A 24,955-nucleotide genomic window follows, 5' to 3' on the forward strand; every position below is an offset into this window, starting at 1 on the left:
AATGACAGCTGGTCACGTTGAGTGAATTCTGTTCATCCTGTTCCTCCCCCAGCTGCTAAAACAGGTGTTTCTCTGTCTAGGGCTCTGTGAGAATTTCTTCTCTGAGAGATAACAATTTCTCAGTTATCTTGGGATCACATGGTTTAGAGGAAGAAGGGAATTTATAGATAACCTAGTCTAATTCCCATTTAGAGAGGGTATGGGACTAGCCTGGGATACTAAGGTAGCTCATGAGGTCCATGCCCTTCCCACACGTCCGAGGGCCATCTTGTCAACTGGGACTTATCTCCTCTGGGTCTCTCTCTTCCTATTCAGCCCAGGGTGAAACACAGAACTGGGCACACAAAAAAGCTCTGGAAATTCTTAATGAGGAATTAGCAGCCTGATATTAAGGGCAACATCAAAGCTGGAGCTAGGTCAGAGCTAAGCCCGAATATATAATTTAATGGGAAACTTCACTGTCAGGAGAATAGCTATTAAAAATGATAGCTGGAGGGCTTGGAGGGAGACGGAGACCAGGTCTCATTCTGTTTTCATTGCACTTAACCGGGATGGAGATGCAGCTGCTCCCCATGGCCTAAAGCAGCAGGTGACCTTCAGCCTTTGTTGAGCCATGCATGGATGGCTCCACGACCTCCTTTCTTGGCCAACTTATGTACCCACGTTTCTAAACTCTGCTCAGGAGTACACTCAGCTGGCGCAGGTTGCTTCTGAGGATTGTTAGTGATTATGATAACTGATTATTTGTTGTTCAGGCAGAACTTTTCGTGATCCCATTTGGGTTTGGTTTTGTTTTTTTGACAAAGATACAGGAGAGGTTGACTATTTTCTTTTCTAGCTCATTTTTACAGATGAGGAAACTGAGGTATACAGAATTAAGTGACTTCCTCAGGTTCATAGATACATCCATATATTCATACTAGTAAGTGTTTGAGGCTGGATTTTAAACTCAGGAAATTGAGCCTTCCTGACTCTAGGCTTGGCATTCCATATTAGCTGCCCTTAATAATTCATATATCCATTTAAAGATTTTAAAAGTGCTTTACTGACATCTCTAAGTAGCTACTTGGTACAACAGATGAAACATTGGGCCTGATATTAGGAAATTCTGAGGTTAAATCCAACTTCAGACATTTGTTATTAATTTCCCCAAATGGAAAATGGAGATAATTGAAAAGGTTATTGTGAGGATCAGAGTGTGATAATATTAAAGCATTTCTCAAACCTTAAGGCAACATATTAAACTCTGGCTCTTAAACATCAGAGGTGGCGTTTGAACCCAGGTTCTGTTGGTTCCAAATTCAGCACATTAGATATTATCTAGAACAGGCTTTGGAAAATTCCATGTCCATCCCAGGCATGAGCAGACGAAGCTTAAGAGTCAGATCCCCATCTCTGGAGCCTAACTGTGGGTCCCGAATGGGACCTGGGATCCTATGTCTCACTCTGCCTCTCCTCTCCTCTCCCCCAAAGGATCCCAGAATGAAAAAAGAATTCTCAGTGGGCAATGATCGGGAAAGGCAGATGATCTAACCCAAAGTCCCTCATGATCAAAAATGGGCAAGAAGCCATCTGGCTCCCAGAGCCAGGATGAAAGGGTGTGGTGCACTAGAGTTTCTGAGAAGTCCCCCCAGAATCCAAATAGTCCTTGCTCCTAAGGAACTAGCTGCTCCTGGGCTAATAGAGGAGAAAACATGCAAATAGACATATATGAGTTAGATGGCTGCAGGACCCATTGGGGATGGTTTCAGAAGGAAGACATTAAAATTAAGGAGGACTGGGAAAGGATGATTGGTATAGAAAATAGGACGTTAGCTGAAATTTTGAGGAAAGCCAGGGAAGGATGGAAGCAGAGATAAGGAGGGAGGAAGTTCCAGGCCTGGGGAGCAGAAGGAAGGGGTTGAAAATGTTCATGCTCCAGACAGACAGAGTGTGGCCTGTATCACTGCATGGGAGAATCCTTGGAGGGGAGTGAGGTGTAAGGAGGCTGGAAAGGGGTGAAAGGGTTGGGTTAGGAAGGGCTTTGCAAACCGGAGAATTTTATAATTGATTCTGGAACTAACAGGGAGCTACTGGAATCTATTAAGTAGAGGAGTAACATGGTTAGACAGGCACTTGAGGAAGATCATTTAGAAGCTGAGTTTTTGGTCACCTCAACTCTTTTCTCTTGATCAGCCTCACCAGCTGTTGAGCCAGGATGAACCCCCACCCCCAAAAAATACTACCAACTGTCTCTCAAAATGTCAGTGATCTCACAAGGATGGATTTCCACCAGAGATTACGGTCAATACACTGCTCCTCCTGCTGGAGTTCAGACCCCACACTCTATTGACAAAGGACCCGAGGGTCCTCTTATAGCCTTTGGCTGGGGCAATGACCAGAAAACTCTGACCATCAGAATTTTTCATCTGGGAAGGACCTTAGAGACCAAGTGGCCTGATGTTTACATTTTACAGGTGAGGAAACTGAGGCTGGGAGAGGAAGGGACTTAGGTGAAATTGGTTTACTTATCCTGGGGTTCTTGCTTATTGTCAATCAAAGCAGGTTAAGATGGAGGAAAGTCCAGAAAGTCAGAAGGCCTGGGATGTGGGGCTGGGGGGAAGGCCCGGCTGATCCTGGGGCATTATCTTTACCCAGACAGCTTCCGAGCAGCTTAGCCAGGCTGGGCCAGGGATGAGAGAATCGGAGGCCCCGGGCCAGCAGGAGATGTTTTCTAAGTGAATAGTGACTTTCTGGAATGGTCTGATCTGGTGAGCAGGATGAGGGGAAGAGGAGGAAAGCTCTGTGCTTTTTACATTTTCTGCCTTCTCTGCTTGAGAACCTCCCTCCCCCGTTCCCCCAGCAGCCCCTTCTGGGGAAAGCAGCCATTCATGGGCCCCCAGTCCCCGCCTGGCCTGCTGTGCTGATGGCCTTGAGGCTGGTATAAATAGAAGTCTGAATGCCTTGGTTACAATGGATGGCTCACCCTCACCCTCCTCCTTCCTCTCCCAGGCCCCCCCTCCCTGCAGATTCCGCCTCCCTTCCCCCAACTCAGCTGAGACTCTGTGTGGACAGAAGTGGGGGATGGTGTCCGGGCCAGGGAACCACAGGCTGATGTCCAGATTTAGCCGGATGAGGAGGGCCGAAAGTCAGCATCCCATAGGCCTTAGAATCCCCAAATGTCCGGGTGGGATGGAAGAACATGGCCTGTCCAAGGTGGAAGCCGGGACTCTGACTCTCCAGGCCCCATCCTGACTTCAGAGGAAGAAGAGAAGGCATTTGTTTAAGGTCACACAAGTGGCAGGGCCAAAGGCTGGAACCCGGCTCTCCGGACTCCGGGGCCGCCCCTCTTGTTGGAGGAGAAGGCAGCTCCCAGGAGAAGGTCACTGGGGAGGCAGAGAAAGGCAAAAAACAAACAAATACCAGTCCCGCTCTCAAGGAGCTCATAATTTAATGACAGACAACATGAAGACAATTCTATACAAACAACAGCATAAATCAGGGATGGTCTCAGAGGGAAAACATTCAAATTAAGGAGGACCAGGAGGGATTACTCTTACAGAAGGTGAGATTCCAGAATAATGTTTTTTTTTTTTTTTTCAATGAAAAGTGGAGGAATGAATGAAATTATGATGGAGACTGAGGTGCAGTGGGAGGAAGTATTTGTAGGATCCTCAAGCACTCTCTATGGCCAGCTCTTCCCCAGGTTGGCTGAACATGTAAAGGGGTCTCAAAAGAAATGAGGTGGGGGTTATAACCCCTAAGGGACCACCTTCTTCACACCACTCCCACCTGGAAAGGAAGGGAGATAGGGGGCTGTGGCTCGCCCCTGATCCTCTGTGGGTATTAGAGCTTGTGAATGACAGGTCTGTGCCTCTTCACACCATTTGAAAAAGGTCCTGTCCCCATTCTTTCCTCAGAGGGAAGGAGGGGAGAGATGACCTGTCCTTCCCCTGTCCCTTAACAACCTGGATTATAAGCAAGGAGCTGGACCAGGCTCCCGAACAAGGACAGCAGCCAGGAAGGGCCTTGAAATGTTTGCCTTTCTCCCCAGCACCAAGAGCCGGGGAGCCTGAGTCAGACCAGCCCGGGGCTCTGTCTGTCGGCCCTGCTCCTCCTTCCTCAGTTTCCCTGAGCTGCCCGCTCTGGGTTCCCGAGCACCCAGATCTAGGCTGTCCCCTCCTCTGGGGAGGTCCTTGTCCTGATTCAGACGGCATCCTTCCCGAGAGCAGCTGTCATGTGGTGAGGGGGGGTGCCGAGAGTGGCCGGAGACCCTTGCCTCGCTTGGAGGCCTCCTTTGCCTCATCCTTCTTCCCTGAATCCCCAGGTCCCATCTCCTCCTCCTCACTCTGGTCCAGTTCATCTTCGGAGCTGGGGCAGGGGGGTGAGCGGGGGCCACCCTCCAGGTTCACATAGCCGCTGTGCAGGTTGACATAATGCTCCCCCCGGAGGGAGGCCGAGACACACTCCACCTCTCTTACCAGCACCCCGAAGGCTGGCCGCTCTGTGGGGACAGGATCCCAGCACTGGAGCATCACCGCGTACCTGGGAAGGACAGATAGCCTCAGAGGGAGGAGAGCAGTGCACACAAATCCACTCCATTCTTCATCTTGGTAATTGCACCTTCTCCCTGAGCTCAGGCCCCAACCCAAGAAAGTCTCACTGACCACCAGAGCTTGGGAGGTTCTTATTCACCAACCAGTCCCACCCCCTTCACTGCACAAAGGAGAGAAGTGGACCCACAAGATGGGGAAAGAATCACTCAAGTTCATAGTAAGTTAGTGCAGAGCTAGGTCCGATTTCCAAGGGTCTCATCTCCAAACCAGGGTCTATGAGCCCACTCTATACAGCAGACCTCATTTTGGATCCTGATTCTATCAATCAGACTATATGACTTTTACCAAGCACTTCTTGGGGGCCCCATTTCCTTCCCCAAAATGAGGTGATTAGGTAGTCTAAAGGCCTAACTGGTTCTAGTTTTTTGTGGTAAGGTCCGGCATTTGGGATTAACTGACTTGCAGTATGGTTCTAATCTATAAATCTCTTACTCCAAAAAAGAACATTGGAATCATCTGGGGATAACAGAACTGAAAGGGCCCTTTATGATTCCATTCCCTCATTTTATAAAGGAGGCCCCAGGGCATCCTGATTCTCAGCCTGATACAGCCAGCCCCTTCCCTCAGGTGAGTTGTGCCCCGCTTCCTCGAGCCTTCGTGGTACTCACAGGGCATCAGGGCAGTACTCGGGCTGGGGTAGACGTCGGCCCTGTGCCAGGAAATGGGCGATGTCGAAGGGGTCGATGCTGGGATATGGGGATGCCCCTCGAGTCAGCAGCTCCCAGAGGAGGACCCCAAAGGACCACTGGGGACGAAGAAGACAGAGTATTAGCAGAGTCAGTGGAAGGCCATTTCAACTGTTCTGATTCTACAGCCTGAGAAGGGTCCTCTCACCTCCCCACAGGACCCCCCCGACTAAAGATGGGGTGTCTGAGGCTTATGGCAGACTTTATATCCTTTAAACGGCCTTCAACATTTCTTCCTCTTTCCCCCTTGGATCCTCAAATCCCCCAAAACCATGCTCCTTTTGCTCCTCTGCCCAGACCCCTTGCAGAAAATCTCCCCCTACTTGACAGGAGAAACTGAGACCCAAGAATGATAGAAATGTCAAGGACTTTGTAGGTTCTAGAATCGATTCCTGATTATCTGTCTGTGGGGGAGGAAGAGGAGAGGAGGTGAATCACCTTGAGGACTATCTGTGGCAAATGTATAACAGTCATATTCCTGACAATAATGACTCATTCCAGAGCACTGGGTGACCAAGCATCACTACCCCGAGTCTGACACTGACTGTGTGACCTTGAATGGCAATGTACCTTTCTGAGCCCCGGCTATAAAATCGGGGGGCCATCCCCTGCACCCCTCATCCGCAGCTCACAAGGATGCAAAGGGAGTGGCTGGGAGGTTACATTTTTAGGTTAGCCAGTGTCTGGGGAGAGTCAGGGTAGAGTGGACCATCTAGTCCTTTTATAAGGGAGACCATGAAGGCTAAGGGGCCAAAGATCACACTGCGAGGGATGGGAAAGGGGAAAGGAGGTGTGTCCCCTTGGTTGAGGCCCACAGGCGCAGACCTCATTCCGTGGAGACGAGAAGGGGAAGGGCCACTTTACAGTCAGACAGGTAGGGTTCGGGCCAGGGTGGGAAGAGGAACAGGCCCCTCCTTACCACGTCTGACTTGGTCGTGAACTTGTAGGTCTGCAAACTCTCCAGAGCCATCCACTTGACCGGTAGCCGGGCGTGACTGTGCTTCCTGACACTGTAGTACTCCTTGTCCACGATGTCCCGGGCCAGGCCAAAGTCAGCCACCTTAACTGTGAATGTCTCATCCAGCCTGGGGAGACGGGACACAGGGGACCCCTAAGGTGGTGGTACAGGGACGGGGCTGCCCTCTCTGTCTCCCCGGGGGCTTGTCTGGGTCGGCCTGCAGTGGGATCAAGAATCCAGCAGGGAGTTTAATTCTGTTCCATTTTACAGGTAGGAGAATTGAGACAGAAAAGGGATGTCTGTGGGGGAGGAAGCGACACAATGAATATGTGACAGAGCCACTCTGCTGATTTTAAGCCGAGGCTTCGATCTCCTATGTCAGAAAACTTTCTGGGAGATTTAAAGGGACCTTTGAGACCTTTCTAGTCCCACCTTCATCGTGGTTCTATCTTTGGGAGCCACAGAGGAGGTTTTCCTAAGATCTCACATCCGAGTTATTGCGGGTCTGAGGGCTGGTCTCCCTGGAATCTGGCAGCTTTTCCTTGACTTCCTGACCCAAGTCCTGCCCCGGGGTCTCTCTGCCCTGGCTTAGACTCCCCCCAACCTCTGGGACATCCCCAACCTGGCTCCTCACATGCAATTCCGAGCTGCAAGGTCCCTGTGAACAAATTTCTTCTCAGCCAGGTAGGCCATCCCTCGGGCCACCTGGATCCCGAAGCCAATGAGGTCCTTCACTGTGGGATTCTGAAAAGACATCAAGCAGTCATTGTGGGATACTGCCAGCGCCAGGTTCTCCTAGTGGGCTCAGAGACCTCGCCCTCCCCTCGGAGATGGCCTGGCCAGCAGGAAGGCGGGATGGGGGACTTTAGGGAGAAACAGACCCTTGATGGGCTGGGCAAGTGGCAAAGACCGCAGAGGCCTGGGGCATGGCCCGGAGACCGCGGGCAAGTAGGGGAGGTTGGATCAGGCAGAAAGGGCAGAGCTGTAGGCTTTTCTCTAAGAAAGGAGGGAGCCTGGGCTCTGGCTGGGAGCCACGGCCCTCTTGGTCTCAGGGGATGGAGGCTGAGACCGTCACCCTGGGGGGCACCGGGAGGAGCTGCAGCAATCACTTTGGAAGGCTAGTGGTGGTCTGAAGGTCACTTACCCTTTTGGGGGAGCGGATGAAGTGTCGCAGGTCCCCGTGTTTCATGTAGGGCAGCACCACGCTGGGGAGCCCCTCGGGGGGCAGCAGGATGCCAGTAAGGGACAGCACGTGCGGGTGACAGAAGCTCCGCATGAGCAGGCCCTCCCGCAGGAACTCTTCCACCTCCTCCAGCTCTGTGATCCCTGCGGAACACTCAAGCTCTCAGGCTAGCCGGGGCCTGGTCGGGGAGGCTCTCTGCCCAGGGAGGTGGAAGAGGGCCCGCCCCCCGCAGAGCAAGCCCTCGCAGAGCCATCTGCAGGGCATCCTGGGGGAGCACTGTTCCCTCACAGACCCTGGAGACTGGCATAGTATGCCCTTTACCGAGAGGGGAACGGAGGCCCGGGCAGCATGACCCCAAGGCCACGGCTGCCTTCCCTCCTGCAAGGGGAGAAGACGGATAGTTTCCCCTCCTCCTCCATTCCTCTACCCCCGGCCCCCCAGATCCCAAGTAAGGACCTGACTGCAAAAGCCAAGGGATTCCCCACAGGGCTGACCCGAGCACACGCACACACACACACACACACACATACCCACTCACACATTCACATACACACACTCACACTCATACACTCACACTCACACACACTCACACACTCTCACACACACTCACACTCATACACTCACATACACACACACACTCACACACTCACACTCATACACTCACACTCACACACACTCACACACACTCACACTCATACACTCACATACACACACTCACACTCATACACTCACACTCACACACACTCACACACTCTCACACACACTCACACTCATACACTCACATACACACACACACTCACACACTCACACTCATACACTCACACTCACACACACTCACACACACTCACACTCATACACTCACATACACACACTCACACTCATACACTCACACTCACACACACACTCTCACACACACTCACACTCATACACTCACATACACACACTCACACACACTCACACATTCACATACACACACTCACACTCATACACTCACATACACACACACACTCACACACTCACACTCTCACACTCTCACAATCACTCACATACACATACACTCACTCACTCACATACATACACTCACACTCATTCACACTCACACACACTCTTACACACACACACACTCATACTCTCATACTCATACACACTTACACTCACACACTCTCACATTCACACACTCACACACACACATTCACATATACACTCACACACAGACACACACACTCACATACACACACTCACACACACTGACACACATACTCACACACACATTCACTCACACACACACTCACACATTCACACTGTCACACACTCACTCACACACTCACACTCATACTCTCACACACTGACACACACACACTCACACATATACTCACACACCCACTCTCACAGACATACACACTCACACACACATTCACACACACAGACACACTCACACTCACACACACACTCACACTCACACAAACTCACACACTCACACTCACTCAAACACACACTCACACACACACTCACACTCACACACATTCACATTCACACACACAGACACACTCACATACACTCACACTCATACACACTCTCACACACACACTCTCACACTCACACACTCACTCACACACACTCACTCTCACTCACACATACATACACACTCTCACACACTCACTCACACATATATACACACTCACTCTCATACACATATACACACTCACACACACACACTCACGATTCAGTGACTTGATGGCACAATGGATTCGATTCTGAGAAGAGTCCACATACTCCCCGTGGTAGACAACTCCAAAGTGTCCTGGGGATAGAGAAGAGGAGGGAACCTGAGGAGCCCGGGATGCATAAAGAACAGGAGAAAAGCTCCTCCAGGACGATGGAAATGGGCCTGGCTTTATCCCATGCCCTGGGATCCACCATTTCCCTTCCCCAACCTCGGGCCCTTGGCCCGGCCTCCACCCTGGCCAGCCCTCACCACTGCTGTTGGCTCGGTCACCATACTTAAGGAGGTGCTGGGGAAGGGGAGAACCTCGTCCTACTCCGACCTATCCATTCCCCTGGCTCAAGCCCCTGCCCCGACTCTGACCAGCCCCCGAGACTCCTTGCCAGCCCGCACCTTTGCCAATGACTTGGTCATCGTGTATGAGGATCCTCTCGGGAGGGAGGAGGACATCCTTCACCTCAGCCAGGAGCTCCGCACTCAGTTCGGCCGCACAGATGGACTTGACCCGAAGGAGGGGAACCCCAGAACCACTGCTGCTGCCCGTGGACGATACAAGCTGAACATGGCCACCTTCCACCGTGTGACTGGGCGGTGCTGAGAGGTGGAGCGGAAGGGAAATGATGAAGCGCTGAGGGAGCAGACCCCTTTCCGATCCGTCCCTTGTCATTTCTTCCTTACCCGTGCCATTCCTGTAATCGGAGCCTGATCGGAGCAGGGGCAGGGAGACAGCTCGATGATTCCTGTCCAGAGAGCCTCGTGGGTCTTCTCGAAGAGAGATTTCTGTGAGAGCAACAACCCCCTCAGAGCTGTACTCCTATGCCCCCCAGTGATTCAGGGCTCTCCCTGCCAGCTGGGGTCACTGGGGGCCAAGAAACTCAGATTCTAGTTCTGAATAGATTACAAACTCCAGGTACAACCTTAAGCAAGTCACGTTTCTCTGGGCTCCATCTACCCATCTGCAAAGAAAAAATAATCTACCCTCCCCTGCCAGTGAGGGAAATGGGCAGTCTTTTAAAGATGAACCAAGGGCCGCATTAAGTCATTCCCCCCCACAACCGATAAGCATAAAATGATAATAGAGCTGTTCTTTTTTCTCTTTAAGAGGGAAAAGGAAGGAATTACTTAGCTGTCAATCAGGAAGAAGTGAGTCAAATCCCAAGAACTCATTAGCAATAGGAGGCCATGTGACAGTGGTGAAGAATTTGGGGCCAATTTGGGACTGAGATTCCCCCCCAGCTCTGCTAATCTGCCCCTGCGCCCTGACTTTCCTCACTCAGATGATCTCCTCTGTCCCTCCCCTATTCGGATCCCAGAGCCGGGACCTCTGGAGAGTGGGATGTGGCCCTTCTAAGGGCCCCGACCATTCTCTGAGGAGATTTTATAGACCACCTAAGTCTGCTTTTATGGGGCGGCTCTTCACTCCTCGGCTGTTTTGTGTTTTCCATTCTATAGCAGGAATCGAATCCCTTGCCGGTGACCCCAAACCTCATGTTATTGTTTGTTCCTCTCTGGCTCTCCGGAGCTGAGTCCACAGCCAGACAATAGGCCTCTGTCAGCTGGTCACTCCATCAAGTGAGTCACCAGCCGTTCCTCTCTCTCCCCTCCCCATCCGCAGAGACTCCAAAGTACAGATCCCAGCAGTTGGCTCCCCCCCACACATGCAGGTGTATGGAATAAAGCCTCTGGCATCTTTCCTGGTGGCACTGAAGACGGGCATTAGAAAAGCCCCATGCTGAGTGCACTGATGCCTCGGTGGCCATAGCAGAGCCAGCAGGGTGCAATTAAAATGCTGGGGGCAGAGGAACCCCCCGGGGAGAGATGCCGGGCCTACATTCCTTCATTTCTTCCAAGATAAGCATATCTTGGAGTAGCATAATCTCAGTCCTGATGGAAATGCATCTTGGCAGAGGAGGCATCCACTGAGATGGACGTCCCCCATCCCGTCCGGCCACCAGGGAAGTCTCAGTGGCTGCCTCCGGGAACTCCGTCTGCCTACGAAGGGATCAGCTTGTCCCTCCTAGGACTCGGCCACCGCTGAAATTTGCCCTGCTGATACAACAATCCAAGACAATCCCCAAAGACTCATGATGGGAGATGCCATCCACAGCCAGGGAAAGCACGACAGAGCACACTATTTTCACTTTTTGTGGTTGTTTTTTTGTTTTCATGGCTTTTCCCTTTGGTTCTATATCTTCTTTCATAACATGACTAATGTGGAAATATGTTTACATAATTGCATATGTATAAGCTATATCAGATTACTTGCCATTTTGGGGAGGGAAGGAAGGAGGAAAAAAATTGGAACTCAAAATGAGTTGAATGTTGAAAACTATCTTTACATGTAATTGGAAAAATGAAATGCTATTTTCAAAATTAAAAAAAAAAATGAAATATGCTGAATGTTGTCTTGGGCTCTTCCCAGAGATAATAAATCAACTCTGGCTTCACAAGTCTATACCTGCTTGTATTCCCCAGGTAAACAGCTCCTGTCCTAGTCATCTCTTCCCTTGAATGCTTCAGGCTACATACTTCTTGTGTACTTCTACCTTCTGGAGCTCAAAGAACCATTTTGTACCAGATTCAGAGCTCTTCTTGGCTTGGGGTCCCCGGAATCCCCCAGACTGGGTGACAGCCATGGACTGGTAGACTTGGGTAGGGCTAATTGCCTTCTCTCGTAGGATCATTTTCTTTGAGCTGGGTTTACCATTCATTTCATCCTGAACAAGAAGGCCTGGCCCAAGGCTACAAACTTTGCTCCCACTCTGCAGAGGAAGTCCCTGGCCCTCTGCCCTGCTTCCGTCTGTTAGGGGCCCCGTTTCCTCTGGCGCAGATCCACGCCAGCCCCCACTACCCAGATAATTGCCACTTCTGTACACGGGGGTTCATGGGCCGGGGCATCTACATTCACATTGGTTCTTCCTGTCAAATGATGCACACCCAGCTCCGAGAAGGCTGGGGCCCCAGCTGCTTGGTGGCATCCAAATTAGCACTTGTCAGAATATAGGTCAACAAGTTGTTTTCGGTTCTTCTCTGAAATTAGCTCTGTACACATGGTCCCCAAACACTTTGGAGACAGCCCTCTCCGAGTCCAATCACACCCATCTGGGGATGGGAGAACGGTCCCCCTGCCCACGAGCCCTCTATTGGCAAATGCAGTTGGTTTTCTATGATCATTGATCTTCTGGCACAAATCTGTCCCCTGATGATCTCGGCTGGCATTAGTGCGTGACATAAGAGACCTGCAGGAGGCTTAAAGCCCATGTCACTTTTCTCCTCCCAGCAATTTCCAGAATGTGCCAGGGCGTCTGGGCGGGATCCTCTCCCCCTCCTTCTCTCCTTCTGGTTTTTTAGCCACTTTCTGCCCTCCATCTTAGGGAGAGGCAATGTGGACGTAAAGGACAAGACTTAGACAAAGCAGGTGGAAGGGCGGCCCTGGGAGTAGGGGATAGGAGGGGGGGGGACGGCCACTGTGAAAGGCGGCCTCAGGGCTGAGTCTCAAAGGAAGCCAGGGATTCCAAGAATTGGAGATTCCAGGCCTGAGCAAAGGCGGAGGGATGAGAGCAAGTCTTCCTGCAAGTGAGTCAGAATGGATGGCCCTTAGCACGAGTGAGAGGTGTGAGAAGATGAGAAAGGAAAGAGGAGGCCCCCGGTAAAGATCTTTAAATGCCAAACAAAGGAGCTTATTATGCTTTATGCCAGAGGTAATAGGGAGCCACTGGGATTTATTGAGTGGCAGGGTGGGAGACTGGGGGGGTGGGGGGAGGGTGACATAGTCAGACCTGCATTTCAGAAAATCACTTTGGCAGCTGTGTGGAGGATGGATTCGAGTGGGGAGAGATTCACTCTGCACTCAGTAGATACTTAATAATCTTTTGATTGATTGATAATAGACATGCAAGTTTTCTGAGTCATCATGCAAAGCATAATGGGTGCTATAATGAATTATAATTTCCATTGTTAGATTCTAGTCCCAAGGGCACAGACTTAGAACAACAAGACCCCAGAGCAGGCTGGGATCTTAGAACGCAGGGGGCAGATGGTCGGACCTGGGAGGGACCTGCCCCCAGGACACAGAATGTCAGACCTAGGAAGGGACTAACCACAAAGAGCAAAAACATCCCAGAGCTAGGAGAAACTCTGGAGATCACGCAGTTCAACCTTCTCATCTTAAAGATGAGGCACTGAAGTCTCAGGTGGGGGAGGAGACTTGCCCAAGTCAGTGGCAGTTTTCCTAACTCCCAAATCTGAGGATTTTGTCAACTTTTAGGTCCATGCTGGGGAGAGAGGGAGAAGGGGAGTGTTCCAGTGAGACTAGGGGTCTGTCCCTGCAGGCTCAGTCTAAGAGCTGAAAGGGACCTCACCTCAGAAGTGTCTGTGGGACCTGCACCCAAGCAAGAATCCCTCTAACAACGGGCCCAACAAACGCTTGGATCTCCACTCATCACCTCCCAGACCCTCCACTTTGGGAGGGAATAAGCATTACGTGTGCCAGGCATTGTACTGATCCTCACAACAACCCTACAAGATAGGTTCTGTTATTAACTCCATTTTACAGATGAGGAAACTGAGGCAAACTGAGGTTAAGAGACTTGTCCAGAATCATGCAGCTAGTCTCTAAGGCTCCCTTTTAACTCAGGGCTTCCTGACTCTAGGACTCTGTTCAGTCTTACCTCTGAATAGAGGTAAAGGGAAGGGAAAGATGAGTAGCCAGAGAGACTCACCCCTCCTCTTACTCTTCCTCCTCCACAACTTGAAAAGCAGCAGGGACAGGAAGCAGACCACCAGCACGGTGATGATTAAGAACACAATGACGAAGGCTTGTGGGAGCTCGGAGGAGCTTTGTATCACGTAACTGAGGTGCCGACATTCCCCATTAAGGCAGATCTAGGGACCAACCAGACCCAGCTCAGACCCCCTGGGCTGGGACCTGGTGAAGCCCCCCAGCCCCTCCCCCTCACAAAGACCTCCTCTGGGCCTCTCTGGCCCACTGGTAACTTGGACTCTAGCCCTTGTTTCCCTGGATCTGTTAGATGAGATTCTGTTACCGAACTCAGGGCTAGGGGAGCAAGGCTTAGGCTTCCACGACATTTCCCTGGGGAGCCTTTTCCCTGCGATGACACTGCCCAAGTCTCGCTGGGACCCCCTTGTTGGGGCTCCCATCTCGAGTTACAGAGGACCTGAGAGGGCAGGTGTGAATCCAGGGTTTAGGAGTCTAGTATTTGAGGCTCAGGTCTCGGTTGTTTGTTCCCGTGTTCCTAGGAAATAGCTCTCCCTCTCTACCCTTGGCCTGAGGCTCAGGGAGACAAGGGGCTGTGCTCCGGGTGCCCGAAAGTTCCCTACCTGCAGGGGAGCCCCGTTGTGGGGGATGGACAGGGTGGGAGGAACGTAGCAGATCACGGGGTTATTCTTCAGGTTGGCCCGACAGCTCTGGCCCCCCACGGTCATGTTCACATCCATGCAGGAGGCCACGGCGCTCAGTCCAGGAAACTGAACACAAGAAGGTGTTTTCTGCTCTACCTCTCCCAAGCTTCTTTTCTCCGCCAGCACATGTTGTCTCTGGTCCCCTCCCTCCCTGTCTGCCAATGGCTTCCCATGCCCAGGGGGCCAGAGCTCTCTCGCCCTCAGAACTCAAGCCTCAGCCGGGTGGACCCCCCGCCACAAACCTTTATTTCCACAGTGCCGTGGTCAATCTTCAGGGGGCCCAGCTGCGGATGGACTTGGGGCTTGGAGTAGAAGGGGAAGTTGGGATGGAAGTAGAGAACGGAGCCGTCCCCGCTGATGCTCAGGTTGCCCTGTACCTGCTCCGCGTCCGGCAGGTGGGAGTAGGCAGGAGCCAGGCACACGCGCTCCGTGGGGAGGGTCACATTGCTGCACTCCTGAAGGCCAAAGTTAGGCAGGTTGGCAACGCTTCTTCCCAGTCCCGGGCTGGGGACTGAGGGCCAGCGAGGCTGCCCGGGCTAGCACAGGAAGGAGGGGGAGGACAAGGTCTCAGAGGAGACTCCCAGGGGTGGCTCACCCGGTGCTCCTTTGTCTTGTGCCCGTCCTCGAAGGCCAGAGTCATGTGCCAGACGGCATCCAGGTTCTGGCCTCGGATAGTGATGCGGGAGCCCCTGGAGGTTCAGAAAATGAGACTTTATTTTCTGTTCTCCCATACAGGTACTGTGACGAGCAGCAGCCTCTGGGGGGAGAGCCCGGTGTGCCCACGAATGCCCAAGTCCAGGAGAGAACTGGGAAGACATGGCCCAAAGGAAGCAGGAGTCTAGACTCAGGAGCCAGCGATCAGTTCCTCGTATCCCTTACAGACTGGGAGCTCCTCAAGTGAGGAAGGAGGGGGGACAGAAGGTGGAACAGACAAAGGGACTCACGAATAGCTGCAATTGGGGGAGATGCTGAAGATGCGGGGGTTGTCCCGATACTGGAAGAGCCACGGGATAGAGATATTGGACCCTCCAATGGACAAGCTGATGGAGACATTGGCCAGGTCCCTTCCCGGCGGCGTGACACACAGAAGCCTTTGTTCTTCCATCCTGAGGAAAGAGGGAGGACAAGATTCAAGGGCCGAAAGGGCGGAAGTCGCAGGCTGGCTGGCCCAACTTCTCCTTCCCTCCTCACTCTCCTCTGAGAACCTTTTCCTGCTCTGGGCTGGATCCCTCTTAAAGTCTCCACTCAGCCATCACCAGTCACCACCTTTTCTGGGTCGTGTCTGACTCGCACTTGTCCAACAGCATGTCCGAGGCATTCCTGAGCTGCAAAGTGTATCTAGTCCCGTTCCTAACTGAGCAGGAGCTTTCCCAACAAGCGGTCATCCAGTCTGTGTTCGAAAACTACCAGGGAGGGAAACTTGCTACCTTAAATGCTGTTTCTTTACCCTGAAATAAAATCTGCCTTCCTGTACCTGCTGCTCCTGATTCTGCCCCCTGCAGCCAAGCAGAATGCTAAGTGTTGTTGACAAATTCTGGGCCCAGAGTCAGAAGACCTGAGTTCAAATCCAGTCTCAGACGTTTAATAGCTATGTGATTCTAGGCCAATCACTTTACCTCTGTTTCCTCATCTGTAAAATGGGGATAATAATAGCACCTATTGTTATGAAGATCAAATGAGATAACAATTGTAAAGCACTTAGGACAGTGACAGTGAGCTCTACATAGATGTTGGCTATTATCATTACTATAGGACAGCTCTTCAAATACTTTCCCCAAGTTACATAGATAGATTATCTATGTCAGAATTGGGTAAATCTAATCAAAAATAATAAAGAAGTTAAAGGGATGAATATATTTTAGAAAAGTTAGATATGGCAGCTCTCTGGAGAAAAGTGAATGGGAACAGGAAGGAATAGACTTTTTTCCTCAGCATACATGGCAACATCACAAAAACTGGCCATGTATTAGGACATAAAACCCTCACAAACAAATGCAGAAAAGCAGAACTATTAAATGCACCCTTCTGGTACTATAATGTAGTAAAATAACATTCAATAAAGGGCTTTAGAAGCATACCTAACTAATCCAATCCGAAGGGATAGATACATACATAGATGGATAAATACTAGGTGGTATAACAGCTGGAGCACTGGACTAGAAATTAGGGAGACCTGAATTTGAATACTGCTTCAGACTATCACTACTCACATGGCCCCCGGCAAGTAACTTTTTACACTTCTCAGCCTCCTGAAAGCATGGATAATAACAGCATAAACTTCACAGAGTTGTTGTGAGGGCGAATGAGATAATATCAGCAAAGGGTTTTGCAAACTTTAAAACACTATATAAATACTGTTGTTGTTTGTCCTTCAGTTTTTAAGATGACCAATGACATCATAGGTGTTTCTTGACTTGTGCTTAAACTGGATTTAAGCGAGGTAGAGCTGCACAAAATTGCCATCTTTACTCTTCTTCATTAAACTCCAGGAGCAGGACAAAAGGCAGGACAACTGATGATGGCCCTGGATGCCTGGGAGACCTTGGTATCTCTGATTCTTGACCAAGCTCTAAGCTCTTCCTAGCACCTGCTTCAGCCCCCTTCGGGGCCCACTGGAGGAAGGGAAATGTAGACGTCCCCCTAATTTTCTCAAGGGCTTGAGACTTGTTGATTACCCTCAACCTGGTTGAACCCATCTGCCAAGATGGTCACTGCATAGGTTACAGCTTCTTGGAGCCATTTGGGTAACAAGTGAACACTAAAGGTGGATGAGCAGCCCTGAAAAGGGTTCAGCAAGTCATCATACAAGAGAAGCATATGCCCCAATTATAAATGCTAGCTCCTAATCAAAGCTTAATATCTCTAGTTTCCGCAAAAAATCCTTCACAACTAGATCAATGTGTCTCCTTGCTTCTGTTTCTTTGCTAAATGCTCTTGGAATTTAGTCCCCTTGTCTTGACATTACAATTACAATAAACTTTGCCCCTTGACCAAGACAAAAAAATAGATCCTTCACAGACCCTCATTATTCCAGACAGGCTTTGTAGCATCTAGACCTAAATATAATTCTCCAGGTGTGATTTGATTAGGGAAGACAGAGTGTAACAGGGTTAGCAGCCTTCTCGTTCAGGATGGCAGTGGACTCCTCCCAAAGCAACTGAATCACATCTTTCTTGCTGTAGTCACTAGGGCCCTCAGTAGCTACTAACACAACAGCGCTTGATTGCTTCCACTATTAACTTGGGTTGTCAGATCTCAATTGGGCCCTCACTGCAGCAAAGCAATCCTTTTATTTCTCCTTAACTAATTCTCTCTTTCACTTTCCACAGTGATTGTGCCAAAACTTCTCCTCTCTTCAAGCCTTATTATTGTTTTCTGGCCACTTTCTCAGCAGAAGTCCTGACTTCACTTTACTGAGTAAATAAGAGACGATTTTCATCTCCTATCCCCACCCATCTTCTCTACGTCTCAAAACCATTTGCTGCCATCTCCTATTCTCTTCTCCTTCATTCTAGTTTCTGATGAAGGTGCAATCCTCAGGGTCCAAGACCAATCTCTTCTCTTAGACCTTTGATCCCACCTCCTTCCATCTCCTCAGATAGATTAAAATATAATCATTCCTCTTCCTCCAGTCTTCAATCTTTCCCTTTATGCCATCTCATCTACTTGCAAGCTCTCCCATGACTTTCCCTTGACCCTCTTGTTTCCTTAAACTCTCCTCCATTTCTCAGCCAAATTCCTAGAAAAAGCTACTCATTGTGTCTGCTTCCTCTCTTCTCATTCACTTATCAACCTTTTACTCTAACTTCTGGTTACATCGCTCAACTGAAACTGGCCTCCCAATAATCTCTTAGGTGCAAAATCTGGTATCTTTCGGTCATTCTTCCCAACCACTCTGCAGTAGACCCAAAGGATCACTATCTCTTCTTGGATACTCTTTCCTCTCAAGATTTAATGACACTATTGTCATTCTCTTTCTACTTGTCAAACTGTTTCTTCTGAACCTCCTTTGCTGGTCCATCATTCATACGTCACCTCCCAGCTGTGGCAGATGTACTGAGGCTTGTCCTAGGTCTTCTTCCCTTATACTTCTCTCCTTACTTTCTCTTGGTATCTTGATACAGATGATCCCTAGACCTATATATCCAGCCTGGTCTTTCTCCTGAGTTCCAGTCTTGCAGTAACTATTTAACATTTTAAACTAGATGTCTTTCAAACTCAGTATTTCCAAGACAGAATTCATCATCTTTCCCTCAAATTCATCCCTCTTCTGAACTCCCCTATTTCTGCCCAGGGTTGCACCATACAGTCCCTCCAATAGCTTCGGTGTATGTATACATTATCAGATAGAATGTAATCATGACATTGATTGATTCATTTTTGTTCTTTATATTCTTTTATATTTTTCCCCAGCATGTAAGCTGACACATATTGAGATGCTTAATAAACACTCATTGATTGACTGCTTGTCCCCCCCAAAAAAGAACACATTATAGCAACAAGTAGCCCCCAACCACGTTCAGCCACCATTACTCAGTGCCAAAGAAGTACTCACTGTTTAAGGGTGCACTCAGTCCCATTAATCAGCACCAGATGACTGGAACCCACGTTCAGATTTTGCCCTTTGATGGTGAGCTCAGTGCCCCCAGCCCGAGGGCCAAATAATGGCAAAATGGACGTCACCACTGGCTCCTACTCAGGGACACAGGAAAAAAGCCCAGAGAACACCTCATCAACAGCTCAACCCCCAATACTTAGGAAAAGCCTCCCAACACACCCATCATCTCCACATTTTCACCCACAGCAGTAACCAAACTGACTTACCACAAAGGAGAACCCGCCCAGGACAGAAGAGCCATTCAGCTGAAAGTGAAATTGGGTAGGTGCCCCGAGGATGCTGAGGGTGACGTTGGCAGGACCAGGAGCCTGGGAACTTGAAGCCTCCAGCAAACACTCCAGCTGTTCCACAAAGACCTTCTTGAAGCTTGGGAGGGGGGGAGGGGGGAAAGCATGAAGCCAGGTAAAGTCTCGTGTCTGAAACCTTCCCTCTCCACCCCATGACACAAGTCAACAAGCATTTAGTAGGTGCCTACTATGTTCTGGAAATTTTGTATAAAACCACGGAGAAAAGGCTTTTAAAGAGCTCATTCCACTGGGGGCTACAGCATGTAAATAACTATGTACAAACAAGACATATGCAGGATAAATTGCAGATAACTAACAGAGGGAAGCGAATAACATTAAAAGAGATGAGGAAAGGCTTCTTGCTGAAAGTAAGATTATGAGATTCTAAGTAGGATCTGAAGGAAAGCTGAGGACCAGGGCTGAGGGGAGAGAGCATTTCAGGTGTGAGAGAAAGCCAGCAAAAATGCAGTCAGAAGGTGGATCAGTTCCTAGTCTGGCATCCAAGGCTAATCTGTATTATCTACCTTTATAGCCTAATTAGGAGATGTCCTAATTCCACCCATTATATAACCTTCCATCCCAATCTGCCTGAGCTACTTACCTTTTGTGAAATATACTTTACTTTTTGCTCATGCCTGGACTCTCCAACTCTCTACCCTATCAAATGAGATAATAAGTGTAAAGCACTTAGCCTAGTGCCTGGCACATGTGGGCACTTGGTAAATCTGTGGGTAGCCAGATGATGCAACGGATAGAGAGCTGGGCCAGGAGTCAGGTATACTCATCTTCCTGAGTTCAGATCTGGTCTGACACTTATAGTGTGACCTGGGGCAAGTCACTTAGCCCTTTTTGCCTCAGTTTCCTCATCTGTAAAGTGAGTTGGAGAAGGAAATGGCCAACCACTCCAGTCTCCAAATGTGGCCAGGAAGAGTCAGACATGATTGAACAGACAAATTCTTAATTCCCCGTTTCCCTAGACCTCTTTCTGTTTATAGGAATAGTCTCCATCCATCAAGACCCAGCTCAGATGCCACCTCCCTCAGGGGAGATTTCCCTTCTCCACCCCTGCCCCTTGTGCGCCTGCTAACTCTAACACCCTTTACCCTTCTCTTTTCTGAACCGAATCCTAGTGCTTTGTATGGTACTTTTATGTGTCTATTTGACTGCGACTTGAAGAAGGCAAAGACTGGGTTTTACTCAATTCAACAAAATGCTATTAGATGCTCTTAAGTGTTTAGCCTCGTGTTGGAGATACAAAGATAGAAGAGTACCTTCCCTCAAAGAGATTACAGTCTAACGGGAGAAAAAGACAAATACGCAAACAGCTACAATACAGTTGGAAACATAAGTGTGAAGGAGGAAAGATCAGGGAGGGATTGATCCCTTTTAGCTGGGGGAGGCAGGGAATCAGAGAAGGATACATGGAGGGAGTGACTCGAGCTAAGCCTTTAAGAAACAAGGATCATAACAGACTGAAACAGGGGGAGTGTTCCAGGCAGGGAACAACAGCCTTTGCAATTGCATTGTGAGGAAGAGAATGGGGAATAGCCAGTAGTCCCATTTGTCTCTACTATGGGAAGAAACGAGGTTGAAGCCATATTACAGAAGCCAGCGATGCCAGGGCAAGGAGTTTGTATTATATCCTGATGGCAATAGGGAGCTATTGAAGGAAAACCTCTCAGTAGGAGAGGGACATATGAAGATAATGATTTTGGCAGCTTGGAAGGGAAGATCAGAAGGAACAGTTAGGGGGCCTCTTAGGAGATTGTCCACATGAGAGATAAGGAAAGCCTGAGCCAAGGTGGAGCTGGTTGTTGTATGGGAGAGATGTTAAAGAAGGTGAGAAACAAGACTTGTCTGTTGATTGGCTGTGGATGGCTGGGGCTATAGGGTAGGAAAGAGAAGAATCCAGGACCAGAGCTTCAGAGCCTTGGATGAATGGATAGACAGTAGTACCGGGAACAGAAATAGGAAAGCTTGAGATGAAATGTAGGTTTAACTGGAAAGAAAAGCATTACTATGTTTCCCCTGTAACACCCACAGCACAGAGCCTTGAACATGGCAGGTGGTCGGCAAATGCTTGCTGAATTCTGAATTTTTATTACATATCATCCCTTCCACTGGTGTAGCAATTGATAACTACCAGGTACCCTCCCATTCCTTCTTGGTTCTACATAAACAAATGAGAGAGAAGAAGGACTGAGATTATTATTCCCATTTGACAGATGGGGACACTGAGGCATAGAGAGACCAAACAAGCATTGGGATAAGAACCCGAGTCTCCCTGGCTCCCTGAATGATGTGCCAGCTTGGAGCGGGCAGAAGGAGAGAAGAGGGACAAAGGAGAACAGTTTGCTAGCAGACTAGGAAGGTAGGGGGTCATGTATACATACGTCATGTATGAGGTAGCTGTAGGAGGCACTTTGCAGGGGCTCTGGCCCACTGTGACTTTCTGAGGACCCTCTGGGGCCAGATCCTGGAAGTGGCTGTGAAAGTTAGAGCCACATATTGTCAGCTTCGTGCTGCCCCTCGTGGGTCCGGCTTTGGGGTAGAACTGTAACACACATAGACCCGCACGTGTACACACATGTGTGTGCCTGGAGGAACCACTTCCCACTCCCCATTAGGTTTCTAGATCCAGGGAAGTGGGGGTAAAAAATTAATCCTAAGGATTGAAGACATGCCAGGAAAACCAGTGGGGTCTCACTTCATCCTGCTCTGGCTTCCCCAGCCAATTTAGTTTTCCCTTCCTCCTCTGCCTTTTATAGCCTTTAGAGCAATAGTTTTCAACCTGGGGAGTATGGACTTATTTTTATTTGAATTTTCATAAATATTTCAATATAATGGGTTTTCTTTATAAATTGGGTAAATTGTGAGTTCCCTGGGTTTATTGGAGAACTGGGGGCAGATTTGGCTTAGTGCTGAGTGACTTAATTTTTAATCTTTCTTTCTGAGCTGATCCAAGAGAAAGAACAGCTGCTCTGGGAGAGGGGATGGAGGGGCAAGGGCTGGAGAAAAACATACCTCAGTAATAATGGGGGGGCAGGAGTCCTGCTGCCAAGTACTTGGACACTCCTGTTTCCGGGCACAGACATCCCCACACCAACCACAGCCCATGAAGCGTTCGGCTTGGAGGCATTTTCTGCAGGTCAGGAAGTGACGGCAGCCAGGACCCTGGATTGGCACCTTGAAGACCTGTGGGTAAAGATGGAGGCACTGGTCAGAGACAAGGGACAGAGAGAGAGAAACAGACAAAGAGACAGACACACAGACAGACACAGAGACAGAAAGAGACAGAGAAACAGAAATAAAGACAGAAACAGAGGACAAAGAGACAGACAAACACACACACACACACACACACACACACACACAGAAAAAAGAGAGGCAAAGAAAAGAGAGAGGGGAAGAAAGAGAGAAAGATGTACAGAAAGTGAGAAACACAGAGGCAGAAAGAGACAGAAAGACCAAGAAAGAGGGGAAAAGGGAAAAACAGAGAGATCATATCTCTCCTTCTTTGTAGGCAGCCTTAGCTTGGATCACTCTGTCTTTAAATTTCTCAGAGTATTTTTCCCAAACCTGACTAGATGTGATCCTCTTAGTTCCCCCCTATTTAGTTAGATTTTAAGCTGATAGATTGGAAGATTTTTGAAGGTAGAACCTGCATCGTGTCTGTCTTTACATTTCTCATTAAGCACTGGGTCCTTCCTGTATTTGGAAGGTGCTTAATAAATGCTTCTTTATTTGGGAGGTGCTTAATAAAGGCTTCCTGAATTGAGATTAGGCCTTTTCCCATAGGGAAAGAATAGCTAGGATCAGAGGGACACTGCCCATCCCCTTTGCTGATACCCTCCTGCATGGCATCCCAGGGAGATGCAGACTTTACTTTATTGCCAGAGCTGAAGAACAGGTGGTCTCCAAGTCTGCTGACCTCTCGATGCACAGGCTGGGAAGATCCCAGGGAAAAGTTGGACACGTAGAGCAGATAGTTGAGTGACCTGAACAACTTCACCTGGGGGCCAAAAATGAACATGAATAATAGAAGTTGCTAGGGCATTTTATGATTTATAAAATACTTTGTGATTATTATTCTCCCTTTCCTCTCTGTGTCTCTTTCTCTGTCACTCTCTCCCCCCCCTTCTCTTCCCATTATTACCCTGCTTTTCTCACACATTCATACAAAGAGGTAGAATTGTGGATTTTTTCCAGCTCTCTTACCTCCGAGGTTAGAGCTCTTTCCCCCACACCCTGCTTCCTCTTTGCCAAAAAATAGTGACCTTAACAACTGTCTTACCCTCCACCAGACATCTTCCTCCCATCCTCACCTGCAGGATGCGCCCATCAGCAGTTCCCATATGTGCCACCGTAGCATTGTCCTGAAGGATAACGTGGATGGCCGTAAGGAGAACATTGTCCAGGTGCCCATTGAGGAGGTCCTCTCGGGGGTAGTTGGTGGAGATCGTTGTGGGGTAGTTCCAGCAGCTGACATTGGAGTCCAGGAATATTGTTTTAGGCTGAGAGAGAATCAAAGGATGCCAGCAGAGAGGATCAGCAGAATTCAGAAGAGTAAAAATGAAAACTCATATTTCTATAGATCTTTGAGGTCTCCAAGTGGCAGCAGTGGCTCCCCATTGTACTAAATAAAGTATAAACTTCTGATCCTGGTATTCAAGGCTTCCCACATCCTATCAAGCCTTGTTTCATTTAACTCACCTTTGGGTACCCCAAGCAAACTGAAATTGTTCTCTGTGCCCCATTCTTATCCTATCTCCATGTTAGGCTGGCAGTACCAACAGGGTTACCTAGATTTCAGAGATGCTGAAATAAAGGCCCAGTTAGTCAGTAATAGAACCCATATTTAACCTTTGGTCTTTTCTGAAATAAAATCTTAATCTAGGTTGTTCCTCAACATTCTCTTACTCACCTTCAAACCCTTATTTCATCCTTCCCCTCCCCAAAGACCCATCAGCCCCAGAAAGCTAGTTAGGGCCCTGAAGGCACTGCTCACCACAGAAGCCTCACCTTCCTCCTCCTCCTCCTCTTCCTCTCAAGGTCCATCCCCGCCCCTTCAACACACACTCACATTTCCTGTTTCCAATATTGCCACAGACTTTGCTCAATCTGAGGTCTGTCTGAGCTGTGTCAGGGAATGGGGAAGGTCGAGGTGTACTCCATCTGTCTGCAGCTGGATCACGCCTACGCTTATGAAATGAGGCCCCTCGTGCAGACTCCTAACCCCGTCCCCTCCTCCCCTGATGCCCTTAGACAAATGTTAGACTGGGGCACCCTGACCCCCACTTACGGAAAAGGGGACAACTGTCCAAGGGACACATTAAGAACATAAAGGATCATGGCATTTAAAGTGAAAGGAGATGATTAAGTACAACCACTTCCTTTTTACAAGTGAATAAACTGAGGATCTGAAAAGGAAATCACCCAGCCAGTTAAGGAGCAATCAGGATGTAGACCCAGATCCTTAGTTTC

At 49.2% G+C, this 24,955-nt stretch overlaps 1 protein-coding gene and 1 long non-coding RNA gene across 4 annotated transcripts in view; one reads left to right on the forward strand and one right to left on the reverse strand.

Moving 5' to 3' along the window:
• The window catches only part of LOC141551552 (uncharacterized), a 51,200-nt gene extending 35,161 nt beyond the window's left edge, over positions 1-16,039 (forward strand). The window contains exon 3 of the long non-coding RNA XR_012484897.1: positions 15,302-16,039. This is a non-coding gene — a long non-coding RNA (uncharacterized LOC141551552). The remainder of the gene's footprint in view (positions 1-15,301) is intronic.
• The window catches only part of MST1R (macrophage stimulating 1 receptor), a 29,510-nt gene continuing 7,954 nt past the window's right edge, over positions 3,400-24,955 (reverse strand). For 2 of the 3 annotated variants that reach the window (XM_074283296.1, XM_074283297.1), the window contains 19 exons: positions 23,797-23,985; positions 23,358-23,483; positions 22,496-22,666; positions 21,865-22,025; positions 19,391-19,550; positions 19,122-19,258; positions 15,511-15,672; positions 15,162-15,255; positions 14,809-15,021; positions 14,486-14,632; positions 13,867-14,029; positions 9,824-9,925; positions 9,539-9,739; positions 9,143-9,223; positions 7,384-7,565; positions 6,874-6,983; positions 6,201-6,366; positions 5,204-5,340; positions 3,400-4,524 (listed from right to left, as the gene is read on the reverse strand). In XM_074283296.1, the coding sequence (XP_074139397.1) occupies positions 4,215-4,524; positions 5,204-5,340; positions 6,201-6,366; positions 6,874-6,983; positions 7,384-7,565; positions 9,143-9,223; positions 9,539-9,739; positions 9,824-9,925; positions 13,867-14,029; positions 14,486-14,632; positions 14,809-15,021; positions 15,162-15,255; positions 15,511-15,672; positions 19,122-19,258; positions 19,391-19,550; positions 21,865-22,025; positions 22,496-22,666; positions 23,358-23,483; positions 23,797-23,985 (3,012 nt within the window). In that variant the 3' untranslated portion in view covers positions 3,400-4,214. The remainder of the gene's footprint in view (positions 4,525-5,203; positions 5,341-6,200; positions 6,367-6,873; positions 6,984-7,383; positions 7,566-9,142; positions 9,224-9,538; positions 9,740-9,823; positions 9,926-13,866; positions 14,030-14,485; positions 14,633-14,808; positions 15,022-15,161; positions 15,256-15,510; positions 15,673-19,121; positions 19,259-19,390; positions 19,551-21,864; positions 22,026-22,495; positions 22,667-23,357; positions 23,484-23,796; positions 23,986-24,955) is intronic. The other variant, XM_074283298.1, reaches the window with a different exon arrangement.

Source organism: Sminthopsis crassicaudata, chromosome 1 (assembly GCF_048593235.1).
Source record: "Sminthopsis crassicaudata isolate SCR6 chromosome 1, ASM4859323v1, whole genome shotgun sequence".
Classification (NCBI taxonomy): domain Eukaryota; kingdom Metazoa; phylum Chordata; class Mammalia; order Dasyuromorphia; family Dasyuridae; genus Sminthopsis; species Sminthopsis crassicaudata.